This window comes from Monodelphis domestica, chromosome 1, assembly GCF_027887165.1.
Source record: "Monodelphis domestica isolate mMonDom1 chromosome 1, mMonDom1.pri, whole genome shotgun sequence".
NCBI classification, from domain to species: Eukaryota; Metazoa; Chordata; class Mammalia; order Didelphimorphia; family Didelphidae; genus Monodelphis; species Monodelphis domestica.
The window spans coordinates 397215739-397240295 of NC_077227.1; the positions used below are offsets into that span (position 1 = coordinate 397215739).

A 24557-nucleotide genomic window follows, 5' to 3' on the forward strand; every position below is an offset into this window, starting at 1 on the left:
CTAAGAGTTTTACAGATATCTCATTTAATCTTCACAGCCTTGGGAAGTAGATGTTTTTATTACATCCAAATTAAGGTTGAGGAAACAGGCAAACAGTTAAGTGACTTGCCCAGGGTCACAGCTAGTAAATAGCTGAGTTTGGATTTGAACTCAGGTCTTCCAGACTCCAAGTTGAGCACTCTATCCGATCAATATCCCACCTGATTACCTTTTTAAAGTAAGTTCCTAGAGCCAGAAGAATTGATGCTGAGGGTCCAATGCTGTGACCCTCCACTAAGAACACAAAGAATGCCTATTGTTGTTGCCTTTCAGTTGTACAAGTCAGAGCAACTGATGAGGAAGATGTTTTTAGAGGCTCCCCTACTAAATTTTAGGGATTTCAAGAACAGCATGAAAGGGGCCACTGATGCATCCATATGGTGAGCAAGTACTTGGAACTTCTTTCCTTCTCCTTCCCTCAAGGTCTCAAACTTTAATTTTTTTTAAATTAAAAAAAAAAAACAACTCATTATTTTCTGTCTTAGAATCAATACTGTGTATTGGTTCCAAGGCAGAATAGAGAGGTAATGGCTAGGAAATGAAGGTTTAGTGATTTACCCAGGGTCACACAGATAGAAAGTGTCTGAGGTCAGATCTGAACCTTTGACTTCCCATCTCCATGCCTGGCTCTCAATCCACTTAGCCACCTACCTTCTCCCTTCAACCTTCTTTCAACCCTAGATCTCCCACTCTTTCCTTAGGAAGAATTAGAAATCACCTATTTTCAAAGGTTCCTTATTCCTCAAATAGCTGAACACCTGAGAGGCCATACTTGCCCATGTCCCGACAGATTTCATCTTGACAGATTTCTAAGTAGTACTGAATTCTGACATTTTTTGCACCGGTGTCTGGTTTCTAGCTCTATGTCCTCATTTTACATTTACAAGTCTAGCTTTTCTTTGTAGTTATCTGGAAAACCACCACAACCTTGGAGGTATTGACTCTCCCCCTCATTGCCTTTGTATCTAATCAGTTAACAAGTGCTGTCAAGTCTATTGCCATGACTTCTTTCATATATGTCCATTCTCTCAATTCATGCATTTGTGCCTACTAGTTTGTCTCTCACATGGACTCCAATAAGTCTCCTAAATGGTTTTCTGGTGTCTAATCTCCCTTTTCTCCAGTTCCTCCAGGCAACTGTGAAAATGACCCACAGCTCAGATATGACCATGTTACCCCCGTCTCCATCTACAATTTTCAGTGGCTCTTTACTGGCTTTAAGTTATAAAACAGTTTGTTTACCTTGCATCGAAGGACCTCCTGTATCCTGCCTTCCTTTCCAGGCTTATTCGTGACTTCCCTTCTTCATGTATTCTATATTCCAGCCATACTGGATTACTAGCTATTACTTAAACACCGTATCTTTCATGCTTCTTTTAAAGACCAGCTCTGAAGCTACTACTACCATTAAACATCCCCTCACTGTCTCCTCCCTGATCAACTGAAAATGAGATCTCCCTCTTTTTGGTTATTTTGTTGATCCTTTTTTTTTAAAAAGCCACACATTGCTGATATTTCCCCCAAGCATACCAAAATAGAATCCCCCCCTTATAAGAAAACTCAGTGAAGCAGAATGAAGTAAGCCTACTCTAGAATGACTACACAACACTACAAAGGAAAACAACTGTGCAAAACCTAAGAACTCTGATTAATGCAATGGCCAATCAAGTCTTCAGAAGACTGATGATGAAGCATGTTTCCCACCTCTTGGCAGAGAGGATGGAGTAGGGATGCAAAATGAGATCGACATTTTCAGATACAGGTAATATAGTGATTTCTTTGCTTCATTATAACTAATTGTTATAAAGTAGGGCATTTTGGGGGGAAAGGGAGTTGGGACATAAATGATAGGAGTAATAATTTTTAAAAAGCACTAATAAAAAAGAAAAAAGTGCAACCCTTATCTTCTGTATTAAACCTGATACTATGTAGCAGAGATCCAAGGCAGAAGAGCAATCGGGGTTAAGTGACTTGCCCAGGGTCACACAGCTAGGAATTATCTGAGGTCACATTTGAACTCAGGACCTCCCATCTCCAGGCCTGGAACTCTAACCACTGAGATACCTAGCTGCTTGACCATGAAACATTTTTTAAAAATCATTGAAGAAAGCAAAAGAAAGTTAAGAAGGAACACAGTTAAGTAGGTCAATGTTAGAGAACTACTGGATTAAATTCAATATATACTTAAAGGGGGTGGGGGTGGGAAAGAACATATTGTTACATAAAACATACTGACACATTGACCAAGACTTGGATGCCTCATCCCATACCTGGAATCCATCACCACCACTCTAAGAATAGGAAGAAAGTATGTTTCATCATCACTGCGGTGATATGAGTTGTGATATCTTTTAGTGCTACCTCACTTTTTTTCATTGCATTTTCCCGGGACCTCTCCTTGACAGCTTTCTTACTTTTCTTTGCATTTGATTTATTTATCAACAAAAAAAGAATGAAAAAGCATTTATCATGTTTATTTTGTGCAAAGTTATATATTCATTTTATATCTATCTATCTGTCTGTCTATCTCCATATCTTTTCCACATTACAACAAAAATCATAGAATATCATAACCAGAAGGGGCCTTAGAAACAATTTAGTCTAATTCCTTCATTTTACAGATGAGGAAACTGAGGCCCAGAGAGGTGAAGCAATTTGTTCAAGGTTATAGCTAGTAATTGGAAGAACATGACCCGACCCTAGGATTGTTTTTACTTCCAAAAGAAACTATTCTGTATCAGGGCAGCTGGGTGACTCAGTGGATTGAGAGTCCCTCTGGCTTTCTAGCAGGGGTGACTGACCACAGAGAGTACTCTGTGTACCCAAAAGGTTCACCATCACTGCACTATGCTATAGCTTTCTTTTTTTTACATAATAATTGAAATTTATTTCATTTCATATCACAATCAAATGTGATAGACCAGCGATGGTGAAGATGTGGCATGCATATAGAGCTGGCACTCAGGGTGTTGCTCTGTTCCCCCTCTTCCCAGAGCTCAAGGATATTTTTTACATGCCCCATCCTCTGTCCAGCCAACTAAAGCAAGCACTTCCTCCCTCAGCTCTCTCCAATACTGCAGGAGCTCACAGATAGTTTGAATTTGTCCTCTGGGCAGGAAAACATTTGCCAACACTGTGATAGACTTTGCTGCTAACAGCAATTGTCTAGGACAATTCGTAGGGACTTCTGACAAAGAATGCCATCTACCTGCAGAGAAAGAATTGTTGGAGTAGAAATGCAGATGAAAATGTATGATTTATCACTTATTTATGTGAGTATATGTTTTTGGGTTTTGGTTTTATGAGATTATTCACTCAGAAAATTAATAATATGGAAATATGTTTCACATGATAATGCATATATTACTCAGTAAAAAAAGTGCTCTTCAGAATGGCTGAATCAGTTCACAACTCCTCCAATGGTGCATTTGTGTCAATTTTCCCTTATCTATGCTATAGCTTTCTACTTGAGAGATGGATCTGTGTTATAGCTATCTTTACAGAAAGTACTTAGTAACCATTGAATAGAATTGATTTGCATCTCAAAGACCATGAGTATGGCCCAGATAACTCTGCCTTTTGCTCCCTAGGAGTCTAAAGCTTTTGTCTTTAGGCTGTGGAAAGGGAACTGGGGGCTAGTTGAGGTGGAGCACAGAAGAGGCATCTTCACTGACCTGGAAGATTTTTTGATTGAAATTCTCTGCGTCCTCTTTCCGCAGCTGCCTTTCTTGGGAGAGTTGTTCTTGAAGGCCCCGAAGGCTCTCGTGGGCTTCTGAGAGTACCAGCTGTAGTTCTTTGATCTAGGGAATGATACGAAGATAATGCTATATTTGTATAGCACTTTAAAATGTACCCAGTACTTTCCCAACACCAACCCTGTGAACTAGGTATTATAAGTACCCCAGTCTTTCAGAGGAAGAAGCTGAGACCCAGAGATAGCCACCAGGTTTAACTGGGATGAAGCCATGAGCACTTGAGTGCCAGTGCTCTCCTAGACCCAAGGCATACTGCTCACTGTACTCTTGCCATGAGAGACAGCATCAAAGCTCTGTTGAAGTCTTCCTTCCCAGGGAGATCCAGGGGAGTCGAGAAGGAGTAAAGTCAGCACCTCACTTCTTTCATCCTTAAATATCCCCCCAGAATTGTCCTGGAAATACAGCAGTACCTTTGACCCTTTCTGTACAGAGCACATGGTTTTTCCCTCTTTGTCCTCTTCCATTCATCTATACTGAAGTATAGATGCAGCTAGCCTAAGTCCACTTTCAACTCTCTCCAACCCAAAGTAACTTCTTCTTCCTCTAAACCTCCTATAACATTTACTGCCCACTTTACTCACTGGGCAACTAATCACAAATGGCTTTGTCACTTCTCATATTAGGATTTCGTATCTCGTAGGCTCGTCTGGCTTCCCCAATTAGACCACAAGCTTCTTGAGAGTCAGGGTCTGTGTGTATCTGTAGCTCCCCTCACCCTACCAACTGCACCAAGCACACATAATACCCAGCACAGAGCTGGAGAACAACAAATATCGGTTGATCAATATTGACTGATTGAATAAAAAAATAAATACTTATTAAGCACCTACAATTTGTCAATTTGCCAACCACTGTGCTAAGTGCTCAGAATATGAAAAGAAGCATAAGACCTGCCTTCAAGGAGCTTATAATCCAAAGGAGAAGACAACATTCAAACAACTATATTCAAAGCAAACAGATATAGAATAAATAGGAGAAACTGAACAGAAGGGAAGCACTGGAATTCAGAGGGGGTGGGGAAGGCTTCCTGTAAGGAGCTGTAATTTCAGTTGGGTCTTTAACGGAAGCCAGGAGGTCAGTAATTGGGAGCTGAGGAGGTACAGAGTAGTGGAGTGGTGCAATTGGACAATACCTTTGGTGGATGAATGGAGGATGGATTGGAGTGGGGAGAGACGTGAGGCACGCTGACCCAGCAGCAGGCTATTGCAACAATCCAGGCATGAGGAGATGGAGAGCCTGCATCAGGGTGGTGCCAGTGTCAGAGGAGGGAAGGGGGCTATTTCAGGAGATGTTGCAAAGGTGAAATCAGTAGGCCTTGGCAAAGGATTGACTGACTACAAATATGCCATTCACATTGCTCTCTCTTTCAGTCTATTGACCTCTACAGGAATTTCTTCAGGTACTATCAGTCCTGGTCTTGTTTTCTGTCCACTATACCTTGCTGGAGCTCCATTAACAAATGGCCATTTCCAAAAAGTGACTGTATCCCTATGCAGAGCACCCTTAAAATATATGCCTATTTGGATATATATTTGGGGACCCTGCCATTGGCCTTGCAGGCTGACCTAGGAAATTATTACAGGTCTGACACCAGGGCCAAGTGATTCTAAGGCAGGTGGGTAGCTCCAGGGCTTAAGTCCAAGTGGAAATCAAACCAACCAGAGGGTCATAGGATCATAGATCTAAAGCTGGAAGGGACCTCCAAAGCTATTTAATCCAACCTGTTCATTTTAAAGATGAGAGAAAAAAAGGCCCAGGGAGCTAAAGGGACTTGCCTATAATAAATCATAAGTGTCAGAGGTGAGGATTTCACCCAACCTTCCCAAAGCAATGCAGGACCTCTGAAAGCCAGCCCGTGTCCAGACACATCTCTTAGATTAGCTGTGGATTTTCTAGATTTCCACTTGTCTATAACAGGAAGACCGTAAGGAAGTCTGCTAAGATTCATAGTAAATTTGAGAAAGGCGGCATAACTTGAAACATTGAGAGAAACTGGAACAACCTGACCCTCCCTTTTCATATTATCCTTTATTTCCTTTAAGATACTTCAAGCACTACCTCCATGAAGCCTTTCTTGATTCCCCCTGATGGTGACTGACTTCCCTTCCAAGTGGCTTTGTATTTTAACTACTTTTGATTCATTTTGTATTTATTCTGGATGTAGTTATGTCTCCTTCAGCAGGCTGTAAGTTCCTTGAAAGCAGGGATTGATTCATCGTTACATAGTACTTACACACTGGGGGCCCTTGGATGAAAGCTTGTTGATCGGCTGATTTTTGTGGACTGCTGGAGAATCCCTTATTATAGGCCTAACCTGATTGTCCTGGCATAGCCTCCTCTAATCATTCCCAGGACCCCCTGGCCCAGGCGCACCTCAGTGGCATAGGATTCATTGTCTTCAGCTTGATAAATCTTGTAGCTCCGAGTGAGTTCGGGTTTGGGGTCCAGGTCGCTGCTAGTGCTGCAGAAGGCCTCCCTGGCCCGGGGCTCCCAGTCTGGCAGGTCACTAAAGTCAGGCTGCATGCATGGGCAAACCAATGAGAACAAACGAAAAGAGCTGGGAGATCAAAGGGGTGAGGAGAATAACCCAGAAAAACAGAACAATGGGTATCCAAGAACACCAAAAGCTACAAGATGAAGAAAGGAAGGAGAAGGTTCCCCAATATGGCACAGAAAAGTGAAGAAAACACGGTTAAAAAAAAAAAAGATGTGCAGGAAATAAGGGAACTGAGTTGATGGAAGGAAGGAGAATAGAAGAGAAAAAGAAGAGAATGGAAAAAAGAAAAAGGGTTGGGAGGGAAATGTACAAACACTAATATGGTATCATGCAGGGGAAGGAAAACCAGGGCACAAGGAGGCACTACTCTCAGGAAATGACCCTGTACTTGATCCCTCAGTCCATCTTTCTCTTGCACCTATTGAAAGAGAAAGCCCTACTCCTTGCATTTTTGGCATTTTTAAAAAAATCTCTTTTGAACTACAAGAACCCCTCTGTTTTGAACTGATCCCACTACTTGTTTGATTTAGTTAAGGCCTGTCTCTTGGAAAAAGAGATGACAAAATAGGCAATCTTATTCTATTTATAATAATAAAAGCTGACATTTATACATCACTTTAATCCATTGAAAGTACTTTTCATTTATTTTCTCCTTTAATCCTAACAACTCTTTAAGGTAGGTATGCTTATCCTCATTTTACAGATTAGGAAATCTAGGCTCATAGAAATGAAGTGACTTGGGGCAGTTGAGTAGCACAAGAGATAGAGCATCAGAATTGGAATCAGGAAGACCCGGGTTCAAATCTGACCTCAGACACATATCTATGTGACCCTGAGCAAATCACTTAACCTCAATTGCCTAAACCTTGCCACTCTTCTGTCTACTAAGACAGAAGGTAAGGGTTTTGTTTTTGTTTTTTTGTTTTTATAAAAAGCAAAAGAAAAGAAAAGAAATGACTTGTGAAGGGTCCCAGAACCTGTAAGGGTCTGACATAAGATCTGAAGCCAGATCTTCCTGACTTCAGGTTTAGTGCTCTGTACACTATGCCTCTCTGACCATACACACAGTTTGGGGCAGGAAGAAAAGCACCTTCTTTCTTTATAGAGGAAAGAAGCTTTTAGAACTGGGGTGCTTTGGAGAAGGGATAAGCTTTCACTGGTATATCTGTCTCTGGTCTAAATGTCTAAGAGTCTGTGATTGTGGAGCTCAGACAATAGGGAAGCCGTGGTTCAATGTGCATCCTCCAGCTCCGAGGTTCAGATGTGTGGGCTGGGGGAATAGGGAGCTAGGGTAGGCTATATGGTATGTTCTCTGTGTGTGCCTTAGGGAGTCTCAAGGGACAAAGACTATGTCTTCAATCATGAGAATAGCATATAGGAATTAGAATTAGATGGGCCTCAAAGGTCATCTAGTCCCTTTGAGAGATGAGTAAAGCAAGGCTTGGAGAGAAGTAATTTGCCAAAGCTTGGACAGGCAGGAAGTAGCATTGTAGCTCTAACTCCAAGAACAGGACACCCTTCCCACTATAATGTACCCCTGTATCTGTAAATCCCCCTCAATCCTATCGTTGTGCTTGGCACATACATGTTTGTTGACTGAACGAATACATTCATTTATTCAATAAACACTTACTAAATATCAATGATGTGCCAGGAATTTTGTTGGGCTCTGGGAATCCAAAGACAAAAAGGAAACAGCTCATGACCTCTCCAGAGGAGAAATAACAGGATACATTTAAGTAAATGCAAAATAACAGAGGTGGGGAAGGCAGAAGAGCCTAAACAACCAGCTTCCAGTTGGAGGTGGCTCAGAAGCTACGTTTCAAAGGAAGTTAAAGATTAAAGACCCAGAGATGGGGAGGGAGTGAATTCCAGGCCTGGAGGCAAAATGTTTTATTTCCAGGAACAAATAGGCCAGTTTGGTTAGTGGATACAGAGCCAGGTCTGGAGATAGGAGGTCCTGGGTTCCAATCTGATCTTCCAACACTTCCTAGCTGGGTGAGCCTGGACAAGTTACTCAACCCCAAATGCCTAGCCCTTACTGCTCTTCTGCCTTGGAACAGCTTCTTAAGGAAGGTAAAGTTTTTTGTTTTTTTTTTAAACAACCCACAGAGTTCACAGAAGGGATTAAAATGTAATAAGCCTGGAAAGATGGGTTCAAGTCCATATGAAGGACTTAAAAGCCAAGCAGAAGAGTCTGTATTTCATCCTAGAGGCAATAAGAAGCCACTGGAATTTTTTGAGAAGATTGATATGGTCAGACTTGAGCTTTAGGAATATTTCTTTGGCAGCTCTATGGAGGACGGATTGAAGATGAAAGGGGCTTATATCAGGGAGACCAATTAGAAGGTCATTACAATAGTCCAAGCAATGGGTAATAAAGGTCTGTACTCTGTAGGTTGGTGGTCCTGGGAACTGAGAGAAGGAAGAGTACATGCAGCTTCTCGGCCGTTGATGACTTTCTATTTAATACCTAGCAGTATGCTGGCTATGCATGGTTAGGTATTAAAGTCATTTATTTGTATTTGCCTGAAATCCCCAAACAAGGATAAAAATTCCATGAGGACAGGGCCCAGCTCTTATAAATCCTAGATTCCTCCAACAGAATGTTATCTCCTGGAACGCAAGAACCATTTAATTTTTGTCTCTATTATCTCCAGCTACCTAGCACATATTAGATATTTAATAAATGTTGATTTCTATTCTAGAAATGTTGATTATCTGTTGAATGATTAACTATAATGACTTAGATATTCTAGGCATTTAACTATTTAGAAAATCCACATGAATCCATTAGAGCAAAGGTTTTTAACCTAGGGATAATGAACTTTAAAAAAAATTCTGATAATGAATTGTATTTTAATGTAATTGATTTCCTTTGTAATCCGATGTATTTATTTCATGCATTTAAAAACATTACTCTGAGAGGTCTACAGGCTTCATCAGACTGCCTAAGGGAGGTCTATGACATAATTCTGCATTAGGGCATCCATGGCATAATATTTCTATTCTACCTAATTCCTTCCCTCTTTGCTTGCCCAACTCATGTGACCCAGTTTCTTTGTTAAGTCTGCCTCTACTAGTCAAGCCTTCATTAACTTTTCTCAGATCTGAACTTCAGGCACATTTAGAGACCCATGGCTGAACACTGGATCTTGTCCTCTCTTATACTTCTGACTGGTCCTTGGTTAGTCATGTTTTTCTAAGAAATTTATAAGATCCCTGAGAGCATAGGCTCAGTGCTCCAAGAGTGCATTGCTAGGCAGAGTCGGGGCTCAGTAAATGCCAGGTAATTGGTTCATCCTATAATGAGTTAACTCAAACATGTCAAGGTGACAAGATTCAGCTCCTTAAAGGCCTGAGAGTTTTGTCCTGTTCCCCAAAGTTATCTTCTGCACATTGGATCTTGGCCAACTTTCTTACAGATGCACGCCATGATCCCCAAAAGAATAATCAGGGGACAGCTCAGTGTTATCCAATGTAGCTAGTGCTGAACATAGAGCTCGGAGGTGTTACAGAAGCATCTGCTTAATGAAATGGAATGCCAGGGCACTGCCTCAGAGCCAGGGCATTTGCTTAGAATGAATTTTAACAAATGCTTTGAACGTTTTTCAGAGCTACAGAGTCCTCAAGACAGCAAACATCTAGTGGCTAGAGAAGCAAGGGAATCCAGACCACTTTGGGTCCCTAGACACAGAGCCTCAGTTTAAAGATTTTAGGAATCCTGATGCTGAAGAGGGTATGCTAGCACTGATCACTCCAAGGACAAGCAAGGCTTCCCTCACTTGGTCAGGGCTTTAGGTAGCCCCTTCATTTCACTTCACGAAACTTAACTTATTCCAGTCAGGTGTATCTCTCTTGAACATGCTATCTTCTTTTCAGCTTTTCTACCCTAGAGAATGCTGCCCTGATGCCACATCGCCCTCCTCTTACCTGCTGTCCATATGCCTTTCAAGGCCGAGTTCAAGCCCAACCTCTTGGATGAAGCCTTCTTTCCACAACTTCCCTTGTTTCCCACCACCTCTCCCTTCTCTGAACTGCCCATTAACATGGAACAGTTTACCAACTATATGCAGCCTCATCCCATTTCAAAATTACAACCAATATCTTAGTCATTAAACTATTAGTTCCTGCAGGGTGTGAACTTTAAATTACTCCACCCTACTTAGTCTAACAAAATCAGGAATGCCAACACCCATACCTAAGGATTAAGTATTTAGGAGGATGGCCTTTGATAGACATGTGCTAGCAAATGACAAATCAGAAACAGCTGGCAGACCCCTGAGCTGTCCTAAATCAAGCTTAAGCTACCATTGGTATAGATGAGACACAGGAAAGTGATGTAAAACCGTCTATATATTTGGCATCACTTCCTCTCTCAGGGCTCTTTCCCTGGAGAGGTGGCTCTGGCTGGCAGCGTTGCTAAGTGTTCCAACATCTCGGCATGGTGGCAGCTATTGTCCGGTTTGGCGGTGAGTTTTCCCTTGATACTATACTGGGAGAAGCTGAGTAGCTAGTTCAGGTTCAGGCATCTAAGCTGAGCCCTCTTGGAGTTTAGATTGATTCCTTTCTCCTTCACCTTTCAACACTATCCTCTTAAAAGCCACTAATTTGAACTCCCCCTGGCACAGGCTAGGCTGGAAAAAAACCTACACCTTTTCCCTCTCTCTTCTCCCTAATTTCTTTCCTCTATATTAATTAAAATAATCATAAATTTCCAGCTGACTTGGGTACTTTATTTGGGATATCCCCTGGTGACCAAAGTTAATTTAGTTTAGGTCACAACCCTAACATTATCCTTACAAGGGGAAGACCTACGACAGGCACAAAGTAGAGGTTCAGTGACCAGAACTGTGAGATCACAGAATCTGTAGTAGAAGGACCCTAAAATTAGCCCAAATCCTGTCATTTTATAGGAGATAACTGAGGCCCAGAGAGGGGAATGGATTTGCCTGAGGATACACCAGTAAAAAGTCAGAGAGCCAGATTTTGACCCTAGGTATTCCTAATCCCAGCATGCTGTTCTTTCCACTATGTTCCATGGATATTCATTGATTAGTTAAATGCCCCCATCATGCCCTTGCACCTTGGACAACATCCATGGTACTATCAAATCATTGGTGGTACCATAGTATAGTGTGTTTAGTATATCACATTTCCCTGTAAAGGAACAGGAAGGTGAAAGAGAAGGCTGAATGTAAATTGGTTTGGGTTTCATTAAAAAGCAGAAAAGGTTAGCATGGCAAAGAAATCTGTAATTGTGATGAGGAATATGCTCCAACTAAGAAGAAAAAAGGATGACTTTAGACTTACCTGGAAGTCAGAGCCATGTTCTTTGCCCAGAACTTCCTTGGAGGAGTCCTGGGTCCCTGGGGTTGGCATAGAGGTTTCTGTAGACTCTTTGAAAGAGTCCCCGATGCTATCCACTTTCCTCATGAACGTGTTCAGCTCCTGTTGCAGGAGCCCAAGCCTCATGAAGATAACATTGATAAGTTTGGAATCACTGGGGCTCTCACTGTTATCCAGGGACTCATTCAACATGAGATCTGCGCAGTCATTGTCCAGGCACAGCTTGAGGCTGGATATGAAGCCATTGGCATCTGAAATTAATACATCAATAGCTTTGCTGACCAGGGCAGCCTGGTCCCTGATGCCAGGCAAAGCTTCCAGGTCCCTTGCTTTAAAGAGCTTCGTGAGGTGGGTGTCAGGCAGCTTTGTGACACCATTGTCCACTGTCCGCTCAGGGTGACCTAGAGTAGCATTCTCTCCCCCAATGGGCACTTCTCTCCACAGGCTGGTGGGGATGCACTGGGCAGAATCCCCAGCCTCAGCATCTGTCTCAAGCATGGGCCGCATGGTCTGACAGGAGGCCAGGTCGCAGCGCTGCAGGTTGGATAGTAGGACCCGGTTCTCATACTGCAACTTCTTTACCTTCCCACTGAGCTCACTGATCTGGATCTTGGCCGTGGCCAGCTCCTCCTGAGATGGCTCGCTGATCACTGAGCAGCTGTCCTCAGACAAGGTGACATCTAGGTCGTGTTCTGACTTGTACTTGTTCAGCTCATTCATGAGAAGCTTGTTCTGGTCCTCCAGCTCAGCAGAAGACCTTCGCAGGAGCTCAGCTTCCTCCTCCACAAACTGAAGATGTCTCCTCAGCTCAGCCAGGCTCTCCCCAGACTCCCCACAGTTCGTGGAAGAAAAAGCAAATCGTATATCAGGGCCAATGTAGTCCTTTTCCCCCTGTCCTTTGGTGTCCTCCATCTCTGCTCTCAACCCCCGATTTTCTACCTCAAGCTCAACAATCCGTCGACTCAAGATGTTGGCCTCTTCTTCGACAAGCTTTAGATGTACCTTCAACTCAGCCTCTCGTGAATGGGGGGAGTCAGCCAGCTCCTCAACAGACAAAGAGCTGTCCAAGTCTCCATACAGAGACCTGTATTTGACCAGTTCCTCTTTCATGCTGTCATTTTCCTTTGCTAATTTAGTCAGCTTTTTGCACATTAGGGCCGACTCTTCCTTGGCAAAATGCAACTGGCACTTCAAATCTGCGTTGTCCTCCTAGAAGTCAGAAATAGACAAAGAATTAAAGAAGTTCAAGAATGTTAACAGCAGAACTACATTCTGCTTGGTGGCCAGTCTTCCAGCTCAGCTATGAAGTCACTTCCTCTGCTTTTTCTCATCTGTAAAATGGCAATATTCTCTGCCTTCCTTTCAGGGTGGTTGTGAGGATTAAAAAGCAAATTTAGACAATCTGGTACTTTTCTAATGCTCTTTTATTTATGGGTTTATTTACTAGATTTGTGGGTTATTTTTATTATGGGTTTAATTTATCAAATGCACAGGTTATTTCCCATAGCTAGAATCTTTCCCTTCCACCTCCGCCTCTTGGAACTCCTAGCTCCCTTCAAAGATTGGCTTGTATGACCCCACCAAGAGGACTTTCCTATTTCCCCCAGAGGTCAATTCTCCTAATTACATCACCTTACATTTATCTTATATATATTTTGTATTTAATTACCTAGGGCCATGATGCATCCTCCACCCTCACTCCTAATAGAATGTAATCCTGGAGGACAAGGACTGTCTGTCTTTTGTATAGTTGGTTCTATTATAATGCATATTTGGAAAATGCCAACTTGTTCCAGGATTATTGGCAACATTTTAGCATTACTCAGAACAATGAGAATGCAGAAAACTACTTTTCACAGCTACGCACAAGCTGTAACCCTTTTGAAGCCTGCTTCCATGATCAGACCAGATCTTTGCCAAGGTAAATGGCCATATTTATTATATATCTCTTGGTACAGTAGGAATTGGTCTGAACCACCCCCACCATCCACCCCCTTCCATCATGCCCAGAGTTTGGTTTTGATCTGCCCAACTTGCGTATGAAGCCTAGACAGGCCAACTAGCAGTCTGAGGACTCAGAAATGGCCATTATTTTTTGGAGTATTTTCTGTATTTTCTAGCCACTTAATAAACACAAAATTGTAATATTGGTTTTCATTAGGTTCCTATCTTTTTTTTATGTGTCACTGAGGAAGTTTTTCAGTGTTGTATTCCTAACCCCATTTCCCCCATAAATTCTGTGGTTTTTATTGTGTGATTTTGCATAGCTCAGTGCTTTCTGGGAACATATATGCTGAATTATAGCATAACTGATTATATTTGTAGCCTGAGTATATGACATAGTAGATGCTTAATAAATTATTAAATTATTAGTGTTATTAAAATGCAAATGACTCTCAGTCTGGATGTCTTAAATCTTTCCTGAAATCCATTCTTTTATCACTATTTGTTGCAAATATCTTAACAGATCTTTTCCATTTTTTCATCTATTTCTTATCTAATATCCCCTTTCATCCTTAAAATGCTCTCAGGATGATCTGACTTAGCTAAGCTCTCAAGGATGATCTGATTTAATTAAATTTCACTTCAAATTAAAATTTAAAATTAAAATTTAAATTTAATTAAATATCACTTCAAATTTTCTACAGACTGATTCCTTCCCTCAATCACATCTGCCTTGTGGGGCAATAATCTACCAATAATCTTCCATAATTCTTCTCTAAAATAAGATTTTATAAACAAGTTTATATTCTAAGCTGATGTTGTCCTTGGCTACCTTTGATGCCTGGAAAGATGGCCGTTTGTTTTTGCCCTATACTAAGTGGGTGGTTTGTAGGCCTTTTCGACTTCTTTCTGTTAGCTTTTTTGGTGGCAGGGAGAGATAGGGAGAAACCCATGATTTCAGGAACATTTCTAGTGAGGAAATTCCCCCTACAAAAGTAAATTGCTTTCCACTCTGCAACTTGCAACATTAGAAAGTTACCTGGGCTGTTGAGATGTCTAATGTCTTACCCAGGGTCAACCAACCGGTATGTCTCAGATGAGAAAATTAAAACCCAGGTCTTCCTGACTTCCTGAAAGCCATTTCTATGTCTATGTTGAAACATGATCTTATGCCCCAAAATACATGGAGCAACTGGACCTTGAACCAGTTATAGATCTAAAATAAATGTCTCTATGACATTTATTGTCTCTAAAATAATGATCTAAAATAAAAAATGTCACTAGAGACAACACTATATAAAAGGAGGAAAATGAGGCAAGAACATGGATGATGGGAGAAAAGGGAGGGATAGAAGGTCTGAATGAGATTAAATCTAGCTTTAGAGGAATGAGGTTGGAGAGAGAAGAGAGCAGGAAAGGAATTTCAGAGCTCAAGAGCAAAGAGAAAGTATGGTACAAAGTATGGTTGGAAATGGATCCTTTCTTGTAGCTGTTTGAAGTGGGAACAAAGGTAAAAGTTGGAAATCAAGGAATGGATGGAAGACTGAGGTTTTCAAGGGGACACATCTTCCATTTCCTGGCACTTATGAAATCCTGGGTCTCTCTGGAAGACAGCTCATCCTTCTCCATTCTGAGTGGCTCCTTCTTTTATGTCTCTTGACAAACTGAGCCAGTAACAGGGATAGGCTTTCTGACCCATCCTCCCACTATCATGAAGCAACATCTCAAGGTGCTGATATCCATCTATATCACTTTGACCTGATCCTTAGTGATGTAATCTCCTGGCCGCCTGGTCTTATTGCCTTTTTTCTCAAGAAGCTTAGTGCCTGATTTTCAGATAAAGAAATCAAAACTATTAATAAGCACATGAAAAAGTGCTCTAAATCTCTGATAATCAGAGAGATGCAAATAAAAACAACTCTGAGGTATCACCTCACACCTAGCAGATTGGCTAACATGACAGCAAAGGAAAGTAATGAATGCTGGAGGGGATGTGGCAAAGTCGGGACATTAATTCATTGCTGGTGGAGTTGTGAATTGATCCAACCCTTCTGGAGGGCAATTTGGAACTATGCCCAAAGGGTGATAAAAGACTGTTTGCCCTTTGATCCAGCCATAGCACTGCTGGGTTTGTATCCCAAAGAGATAATAAGGAAAAAGACCTGTACAAGAATATTCATAACTGCACTCTTTGTGGTGGCCAAAAATTAGAAAATGAGGGGATGCCCTTCAATTGGGGAATGGCTGAACAAATTGTGGTCTCTGTTGGTGATGGAATACTATTGTGCTCAAAGGAATAATGAAGTGGAGGAATTCCATGGGGACTGGAACAACCTCCAGGAAGTGATGCAGAGCGAGAGGAGCAGAACCAGGAGAACATTGTACACAGACTGATACACTGTGGTACAATCGAAGGTAATGGACTTCTCTACTAGCAGCAATGCAATGATCCAGGACAATTCTGAGGGACTTGTGAGAAAGAACACTATCCACATCCAGAGAAAGAACGGTGGGAACAGAAATACAGAAGAAAAACAACTGCTTGACTACATGGGTCAAGGGGATATGGCTGGGGATGTAGATTCTAAATGTTCACCCTAGTGCAAACATCAACAACATGGAAATAGGTTTTGATCAACGACACATGTAAAACCCAGTGGAATTGCAATGTCAGCTACAGGAGGGGTTGGGGGGAGGGGAGGGAAAGAACATGACTCTTGTAACCAAGGAAAAATATTCTAAATTGACTAAATAAAATTAAAAAAAAGAAGAAGTAGCTTAGTGCCTGGCTCAGACTTCCTTTACAATCCAACCCCATGTCCTTTTATTTAGGAACTTCAATATATAAATACAAGGAAGAAGAAAAGTGTGAGAAAAGTCCTGGATAAAGAAAGGGGACTTCTCTAATGACAGGGCAGGGATCCTAGAACATATGATGGAAAAGGAGGATGGAAAGTAGAAAATGGTGGGACCAATCTAGATAGTGAATGGGAAGTACGAGTGAGAAAAGGGGGTTTTCAAGGCAATGACTCTAAATCACAGGAATCAGGAAAGAAGAAGAGGACATATAAGTCTGCTAGTCATTAGATTGGGGGAGGGGGGAAAGTACCTTCTAAAGATCTTAAATTATGCTAATGGAATGAGTAAATTCTGCAACTTGACTCCTGTGGCCTCTACCAGATAAGCCAGTTTAGACTGTCAAACTTCAAAACCCTAGGATATCCCCGTTTCTCTGGCAAAGGCTATGGGGAAAATCTCTAGAATCTGAAGTGCCAAGCCCAAAGCACTTATAACTCACTTCTTTGAGGAAGCTCTCCCACTAACCTTTTACCTCATAACAGTCATTTCCCAGTTTTGCATTCCTAGGCCCCGAGCTACAATTTGCACTATGGCTATTTTCTTTCTATTCTTAGTTGTTTCCTCTAAGTTTGTCTTATTAAAGGGTAAACTTAGAGTCAAGATTCAAGTCTTCTTATATAAACAAATGAATCTTTTCAGGGCCTGAGGGAAAATAATCATTTAATAAGTAAATGAGCTATGTTGTCATTCCATGTCTGTATTCTCTGTGCATTTCTGAAATTTTCCTTCCATCTGGGCATTGCACCACTCATGACTTTTCTCACTATTGAAATAAATTTATTTTTTAAAATTTATTTATTTAGATTTTTATTTATTTAAAGCATTTTTAAAAAAATCTACCATATATAACCACATATGGGTTCTTAGTGCTAAGAATCTAAAAACAAAAAAATAAAACTTAACTAAAGCAATCCTTGCCATTAATGAGCTTATAGTCTACTAGGAGAAACAACACAGGTACACAGATAGGTAAAGATAATGCCTAACAAAGTTCCAGTCTTTTTTTATCTGCATCAGGGTTCCTAGCAAACAGCAAGCACTTAAAGGTGATGAATTGATCAATTCACCCATTAAGTTGAAAGGTCACTAGTTAGTCACTCATCCTTTCATTCATTCAACTTCTATGAATGTTAAAATTTTTTTTGCCTATCCCAGAAAAAAAATCTGGAAATAGGTGCATGGGTTGGCATGATGAGCAGTCGCAAGCTTCAACTTCATGATGACTTTAGGCCTTCCTTCCCCTCCATCTTGCTAATTATAAGCACTTTAGTTCACCAGAATTTTTTAGAACATAGAAGGATGGAAAGATGCTGTGAAGGAACACTGGTTTTAGAGTCAGACCATTTACTTGGATTTGTATCCGTATTTTACCACTAACTATGTGACCTTAAGGAATTACTCTTTCCCTCTGGCTATAATTTCCTCATCTGTAAAAAATGAAGGGATTGGGCCAATTGACCTCCACATCCCTTTGTAGAATTAAATCTGAAATACGGGATGCTTCGGTTCTAGTACCCACACTTTTCTATACCTTCTAGTATAACCTTGGGCAAGTCAGTTTCCTCATCTGTAACAGGAAGGGCCTGACTAGTAATCTTTATAATTCTTCTTTATTCAACCCCTTTAGGAGTCAACATCTTTAAGTAACAAGCCACAGCATCCCACCTGGCATGGATCTTGTCCTCTCCTTAACATTAAGTCCAGAGGATCAGAAATGAGGGACAAAAGGGTCCTTAGAAGTCATCTAATCCAACTCCTTCCTATAAGGGATCTTATAGGTCTGAGCCTAAGGGGCTAGGTGATTTGATCCAGGACACACAGGTGTCCTGCCAGAATTAGAACACAGGTCTCCTCTTACTCCAAATCCAATCCTCTTGGCACTGCATTGGAATCTGAAGTGTTGAAGGGTAGTAGAGGAGAAGAAGGGTAGTGGAGGAGAAGAGAGACTCTGATCTGGAGAAAACTAACCTGGAAAAGGCCACTGAACTCATACATGGAGGGGCTAGACAAGGAACAAAATTAGTGGAGGACCACAGGGAACCATTAGGAAAAGAGAAGATATGTGGGAGGAATCCATGCTCAGAGTCATGGTTTAGGAGATACTTCTGGACTTTCAAAAATACCAAGACTGCTTTGATAGGACAAGATCCAAATGTGAACAGAAGCCTCAAAAGAAATCTGGGTGGGAAGGTATCAGTCCTGGCCTGCTGTCAGCCCTGGGAGTCAGAAATGAGTCAGTCAAAGCTGTAGTCCCATCCCTGACAATTAATTCAGGGCCCCCATATGCTAGTCTCAACATGAAGCAGCCGACAAGGAAAACCTTGAAGGCTGGAGAGTGCAGCCTTATTGCTCCCCTTCGATGGTTGGCTTCCTTTAAACTTCTGTTCCATATTTCAAAATGTATATTTTATTCATTGCAACAGCATCTACTGCACTTAAAAAACTGCAATAAATGTGAGAAATCTGGTGTGCCTGCAGAAGGGGTATCGTTTTACTTATACTGAGTCACAATGCATATTTTATTAATACAAAAAAGAAAAATGGCAGTTACTTCATCTACACATGGGCTCCTGGGGCTTCCCTGAGGATCCTTGGCACACAGGATGGGAACTGCTAGACTAAGCGATGCCCAACGGCCCTTCCTTCTCAAGATCCTTTGAGTTACAACATAGCCAAGTGTGTCTAGCCAGAGAAATCAAGAGATGATGGTATTTTACAAGATTACGGGATTTAGAGCTAAAAGGAACGTGAGTAACCCCCTTCATTTGTCTGGGGCTCACAGAGAAATCAGGTGACTTGAAGAATAGAATACTTTACATGAAAAATAAAAATAGTAACTCATTTTTTTTAACCTTACCTTCCATCTCAGAATCACTACTGTGTATTGGCTCCAAGGCAGAAGAGTGGTAAGGGCTAGTTTGTTGGGGTTAAGTGACTTGCCCAGGGTCACCCAGCTAGGAATTAGCTGTGGTCGATTTGAACCCAGGACCTCCCATTTCTAGGCCTGGCTCTCAATTCACTGAGCCACCCAGCTGCCCTGAGTATAGTTATTCTAAAATCCCTTTTGGCTCCCTTAGAGTGGGAGCTCTTTGAGAGCAAGGGTCATCCCAATCTTATACTTTCTTGTAGATTCAATGATACCAAGCACAGGACTTGGCATGTAGCAGGGCTCAAATATATATATGAAATTGTTCTTAAGAACACAAGAATTGGGGGCAGCTGGGTGACTCAGTAGATTGAGAGCCAAGCCTAGAGACAGAGGTCCTGGGTTCAAATCTGGCCTCAGACACTTCCTAGCAGTGTGATCCTGGACAAGTCACTTAACCCCCATTGCCCAGTCTTTACCACTCTTCTGCCTTGGAACCAGTACAGAGTATTGATTCTAAGATGGAAGGTACGGGTTAAAAGAAAAGAGAGTTCATTTAGAGCAAAGATGAACATGGGGTCCATGGATAGATTTCAGGAGCTCTTGAACTTGGATGGGAAAAAAACTTTCATCTTTATTTTCATTTATCTTTTATTTCTTTTGTGATCCTAGTATTTTATTCTATGTAGTATTCCAAAAAAGCATCCCTAAGCTTTTACCACACTGCCAAAGAGGTCCACCCAGGACACAAAAAAAGGTAAAGAATCCCTGGGTGTTTGTGTGTGTGTACACACACACATATATGTATTTGTTTACTGCCTGGGGTGGGGTAGTGGCAGGAAATAAGGGAGGGAGAAAATCTGAATCCTAAAATGTCAGAAAATAATTGCTAAAAATTGTTTCTACATATTTGGATAATTGGATAAGATAAATGAATTAATTTTTAAAAAAAGAACCTCAGGTTCAAGTCTGGCCTCAGACACTTCCTAGTTGTGTGACCCTAGACAAGTCCCTTAACCGCCATTGCCTTGCCCTTACTGCTCTTCTGCCCTGGAACCAATACATAGTTTTGATTCTAAGATTGCAGGTAAGGATTTTTAAATAAATAAATGAGTAAACCAACAAATTAATATTTAGCACCCGTTGCATGGAGAATACTATGATGGTTGCTGAAGGAAAATTAAAAACAAACAAACAAAAAACTCAACCCACCCAATGAACTCCTAGCAAAAGAATCTCTGCTCTCAAAAGAAATAAGGTTAATGGACTCGCAATTGTCCACCATTTCTATGCTGTGATCTGTGATACAGCTGAGGGAGTCCAAAGGGAAGGAAAGTGCACTGAATACAGTATTAGAATGGATGCAGACAGGCCGGGCTCCAGTTCAGGTCCAACCCCTTCATTGGTGTCATCATGAAGAAGGGGGAGGGAGGGAATAAGCGTAAATGTAGCACATATTATGGGTCAGCCACTGTACTGAACTTTTTTATATGATTATCTCATGACCCTGGAGAACAACCCTGGGAAACAGGTGCTTTTATTATTTATGGTTGAGGAGACTGAGGCAAGCAGAAGTGACTTGCCCAGGGTCACACAGCTGGTAAGGGTCTGAGGCTGCATTTTATTTCATGTCTTCCTGACTCCAGGACCAAATTAGCTGTTTTTAAAAATAATGCTGAGGTCAGGGGTAAGTGTATTGTTTCTCTGGCTTCTCTCCTACCATTAAGCAATGCCCTGCCCTTCCAGTGGGTACTTAACAAAAACCTTCAGCATATTCCTTTTAAAAGTGAGTCTTAGGAGGCAGCTGGGTGGCTCAGTAACCAGAAAGCCAGGCCTAGAGATGGAAGGTCCTGGATTCAAATGTGGCCTCAGACACTTCCCAGCTGTGTGACCCTGGGCAAGTCACTTAACCCCCATTGCCTAGCCTGTACCACTCTTCTGTCTTGGAACCAATACACATTATTGATTCTAAGACTGAAGGTAAGGGTCCAAAAAAACCCAAACAAATAAATAAATGAATGAATGAATGAATGAATGGATAAATAAACAAATAAGTAAATAAATAATTGAATAAATAAATAAGTAAATGAATGAATAGATAAATAAATAAATAAATAAATGAATGAATAAGCAAGCAAGCAAACAAACAAACAAATAAATAAATGAAAGTGAGTCTTAGTGAGGAGGAATCACCTTTCTAGCACTTGGTTTCCTAAGCCTCTCTGAGAGCCAGACAGATGAAAGGAATGCATTTGTAGCTAAGGAAAGATCAATACAAGGAAGTAAAAGGGAGAAAGAAGGAGGCTGTCAGAGAACAGAAATTCCCAATCACACCTCTGCCATCAGATTTCTAAATCAAGCCTTCTTGAACTCTAGATAAATACCTGAACTGACGCCTTTTTTTCTGTTTTTCCAAGTGAACGAGTTCCTCTTTTCTTCAAGGAATGCTGAAAGGAGATAAAGGGAACATTATTATAAGCTCTCATATTGTGAAGCAGTCTTTACAAAACATCCTCAGAAGGCCAGTTCTGAGGCAAACATACAACAGTCATCTCCACCCTCCCACAGACCCTGCCTTAGAAAGCAGAGCATCTCAGAGCTGGAGGAGTCTTAGAACATTGAGTGTCACAGCCAGGAGGGCCACCAGTCCTTGGAGATCACTTCAGCATCCTCATTTTATAGATGCGGAAAAACATGGATCAGAGAGGGGAAGAAGTTGTCCAGCATCGTAAGCCAGTTACTGGTAGAACCAGGAAGAGAACTCAGGTATCTGGAGCCTCCTCATTCGACATTGCCTCTATCCCAGCTAAATTACAGGTACACGGCTGCACAAAAATGAAATTGTGCTTTGTGAAGAATTCTTGTTTTTTAGTAGAAGGGGGGGTTAATGGGCTAATTCAAGTTGTAGTCTGAAGGTAACATGTTTGCACACTCCAGAAACTGGAAGGGCTCACACACTGGTGGAAATATGAATTTTTATGCGGCTTGGCCAGCGGTGACTAAAAGCCTCCATGGAGAATCTTTTAATCAGACTTTCTTCCTTCTTTCCTCCTTTGCCCCCTCTACTTTTTTTTTGGTAAATTCTTAGCTTAGCAAAAGCATTTCCTTCATGAAAAATTTTTTGAAGTCGGTAGTATGTATATCTTATTCTACAGACGCAGAAACTAGGGCCTAGAAAACTCAAATGATAGGTTCATGGCCATGAAACTGGTAAAGGGCAGAGAGGTTGCAAAGCTCCAGTCTCAGCACCTTTCTGATCACACCCAGCATTGTTGATCTCCCAATCTATTTGTTATTGGTATTGGGTGACTAAATCGAAAATTCAAAGTTGGAATTGGTGCACCACAAACTATATACCACTTGTATAAAGCACTTTGCAAATTTTAATGTACTTTCCCCCCTCCCCAATAATGTAAGTAGCCTCTGCTTTAGTCTTGATTAAAAATAAAAGTTGTCCTCACCCAGCCCCTCCAGATTGATGACTATACCTTCTCATACTCAATGAGTCCCCCTTTAAACTTTACAAGAACTCTCCCATGTTATGAGACCCAAGTGTGGTGAAATCCCATTAATGGAAATTGAGGGTGCATTCAGGGCTTTAGATGGAGGAAGGAAGTAGGAGTCTTGGGGGGGCAGACTAGCGACTGAATGAATAGGGGTTCTGTATAATTAGAACATCTTGAACCCCTAAAACTATATTACCCAGAATGCTTTTCCCTTTGTGCACATTTGCATATTCATATAATTGTTTATGAGTTCTGTAGCTCCTCCCTCTTCCTCTCTTCTTTGGGAGAAGGCTGGGTGGCTTAGGTAGCTTTTACTCTAGTTATTACTAATAAATCTTTTAAAAATATAATACTTAGGGGGCAGCTGGGTAGCTCAGTGGATTAAGAGCCAGTCCTAGAGACGGGAGGTCCTAGGTTCAAATCTGGCCTCAGCCACTTCCTAGCTGTGTGACCCTGGGCAAGTCACTTGACCCCCGTTGCCTAGCCCTTACCACTCTTCTGCCTTGGAGCCAATACACAGTATTGACTCCAAGATGGAAGGTAAGGGTTTAAAAAAAAATATATATATAATACTTAGTCTATTGGATATTCATTCTAATCTTTACAGGTTCAAAACCATTTGAATGAAACCGGATCAATATAAGACAAACAGTATGGAAGGCATGCTAGGCTAGGAATCAGAAGAGCCCTGGATTCAGACCTTGACCCCAACACTTACTAGCTATTTGACTCCTGGACAAGTCATTTCACCTCTATGAGCCTCAACTTCCTCTTGTGTAAAATGAAGCTAAATAATAACAGCCAACATTTCTACTGCAAGATTTACAAGTATCATTCCATTTGATTCTCTCAATAACCCTGGGAGAGAGGTGTTATTATTCTCCCCATTTTACAGATAAGGGAACTAAAACAGGAAGAAATCAAGTGACTTGCCCAGGGTCACACAGCTAGAGTGGAAAGCAGGATTTGAAGTTAGGTGTTAAACGTCCAAAGCTCTTCATCACTCCGCTGTAATTCTTTTAGCACCTCCCTCACAGGTTGTGGGAATGATCAAATAGAGAGATGCATAGTAAAGCAGAGGTATACCTCAAAGCAATATGTAAATATAAATTATTATTATTCCCCCTCAATCTTTTTTATGCCACTTTAGTCCCACCCTGGGCTAATGCCAAGAAAAAGTTGAAGTAGTGAAGACATCCTAGCCCTGGTAAGCAGGAGGCTGAGGTTTCTGGCCCAATCTGACACATACTGGTTGTGTGGCCTTGAGCAAGCCATACAACCTGGATGAGGCGGCGAACTGAGTCTTCTTGGAGTTACCCAAAGCAAGGACTTCCGCAGGTCCCACAGCTAATATGAGCAACCCCAGGAGAGGATGGATGCAATGGGTGACACCGTGCTGACTTTCTCTACCTTGTACAAATTATGTCATCCCTTTGGGCCTCAGTTCCACATTTAAAAAATAAATGGATTGGGATAGCTGGTCTCTAAGGTCTTTTCAAATCTAAATCCTATGATTCTTCTGCTTGGCATCCAAAAGCGCCCCCACCCATACTCTGCAATGCAGTGACAACGGTCTACTTGCTGTTCCTTAGGCTAGACACATCTCCTGCCTTCCTTCATTTTCCCTGGCTGTTCCGCTGAAGGCCCATTTTCTGTGGGGAGCCTTTCCCAGGCCTCCTTAATCTTAGTGCCCTCCCTCTAATAAGAGCACCTCCAATTTATGCTCCCTCCCTCCCTCTGGG

The 24557-nt window shown here is 41.5% G+C and overlaps 1 protein-coding gene across 2 annotated transcripts in view; it reads right to left on the minus strand.

Annotated features, from left to right (window-relative positions):
* SOGA1 (suppressor of glucose, autophagy associated 1) overlaps nucleotides 1–24557 on the minus strand; it is a 141178-nt gene that overhangs the window by 38966 nt on the left and 77655 nt on the right. Inside the window, exons 4-7 of one of the 2 annotated variants that reach the window (XM_056811848.1) lie at nucleotides 21694–21756; nucleotides 11605–12849; nucleotides 6168–6311; nucleotides 3714–3839 (exon numbers count right to left, since the gene is read on the minus strand). In XM_056811848.1, the coding sequence (XP_056667826.1) occupies nucleotides 3714–3839; nucleotides 6168–6311; nucleotides 11605–12849; nucleotides 21694–21756 (1578 nt within the window). The remainder of the gene's footprint in view (nucleotides 1–3713; nucleotides 3840–6167; nucleotides 6312–11604; nucleotides 12850–21693; nucleotides 21757–24557) is intronic. The other variant, XM_056811849.1, reaches the window with a different exon arrangement.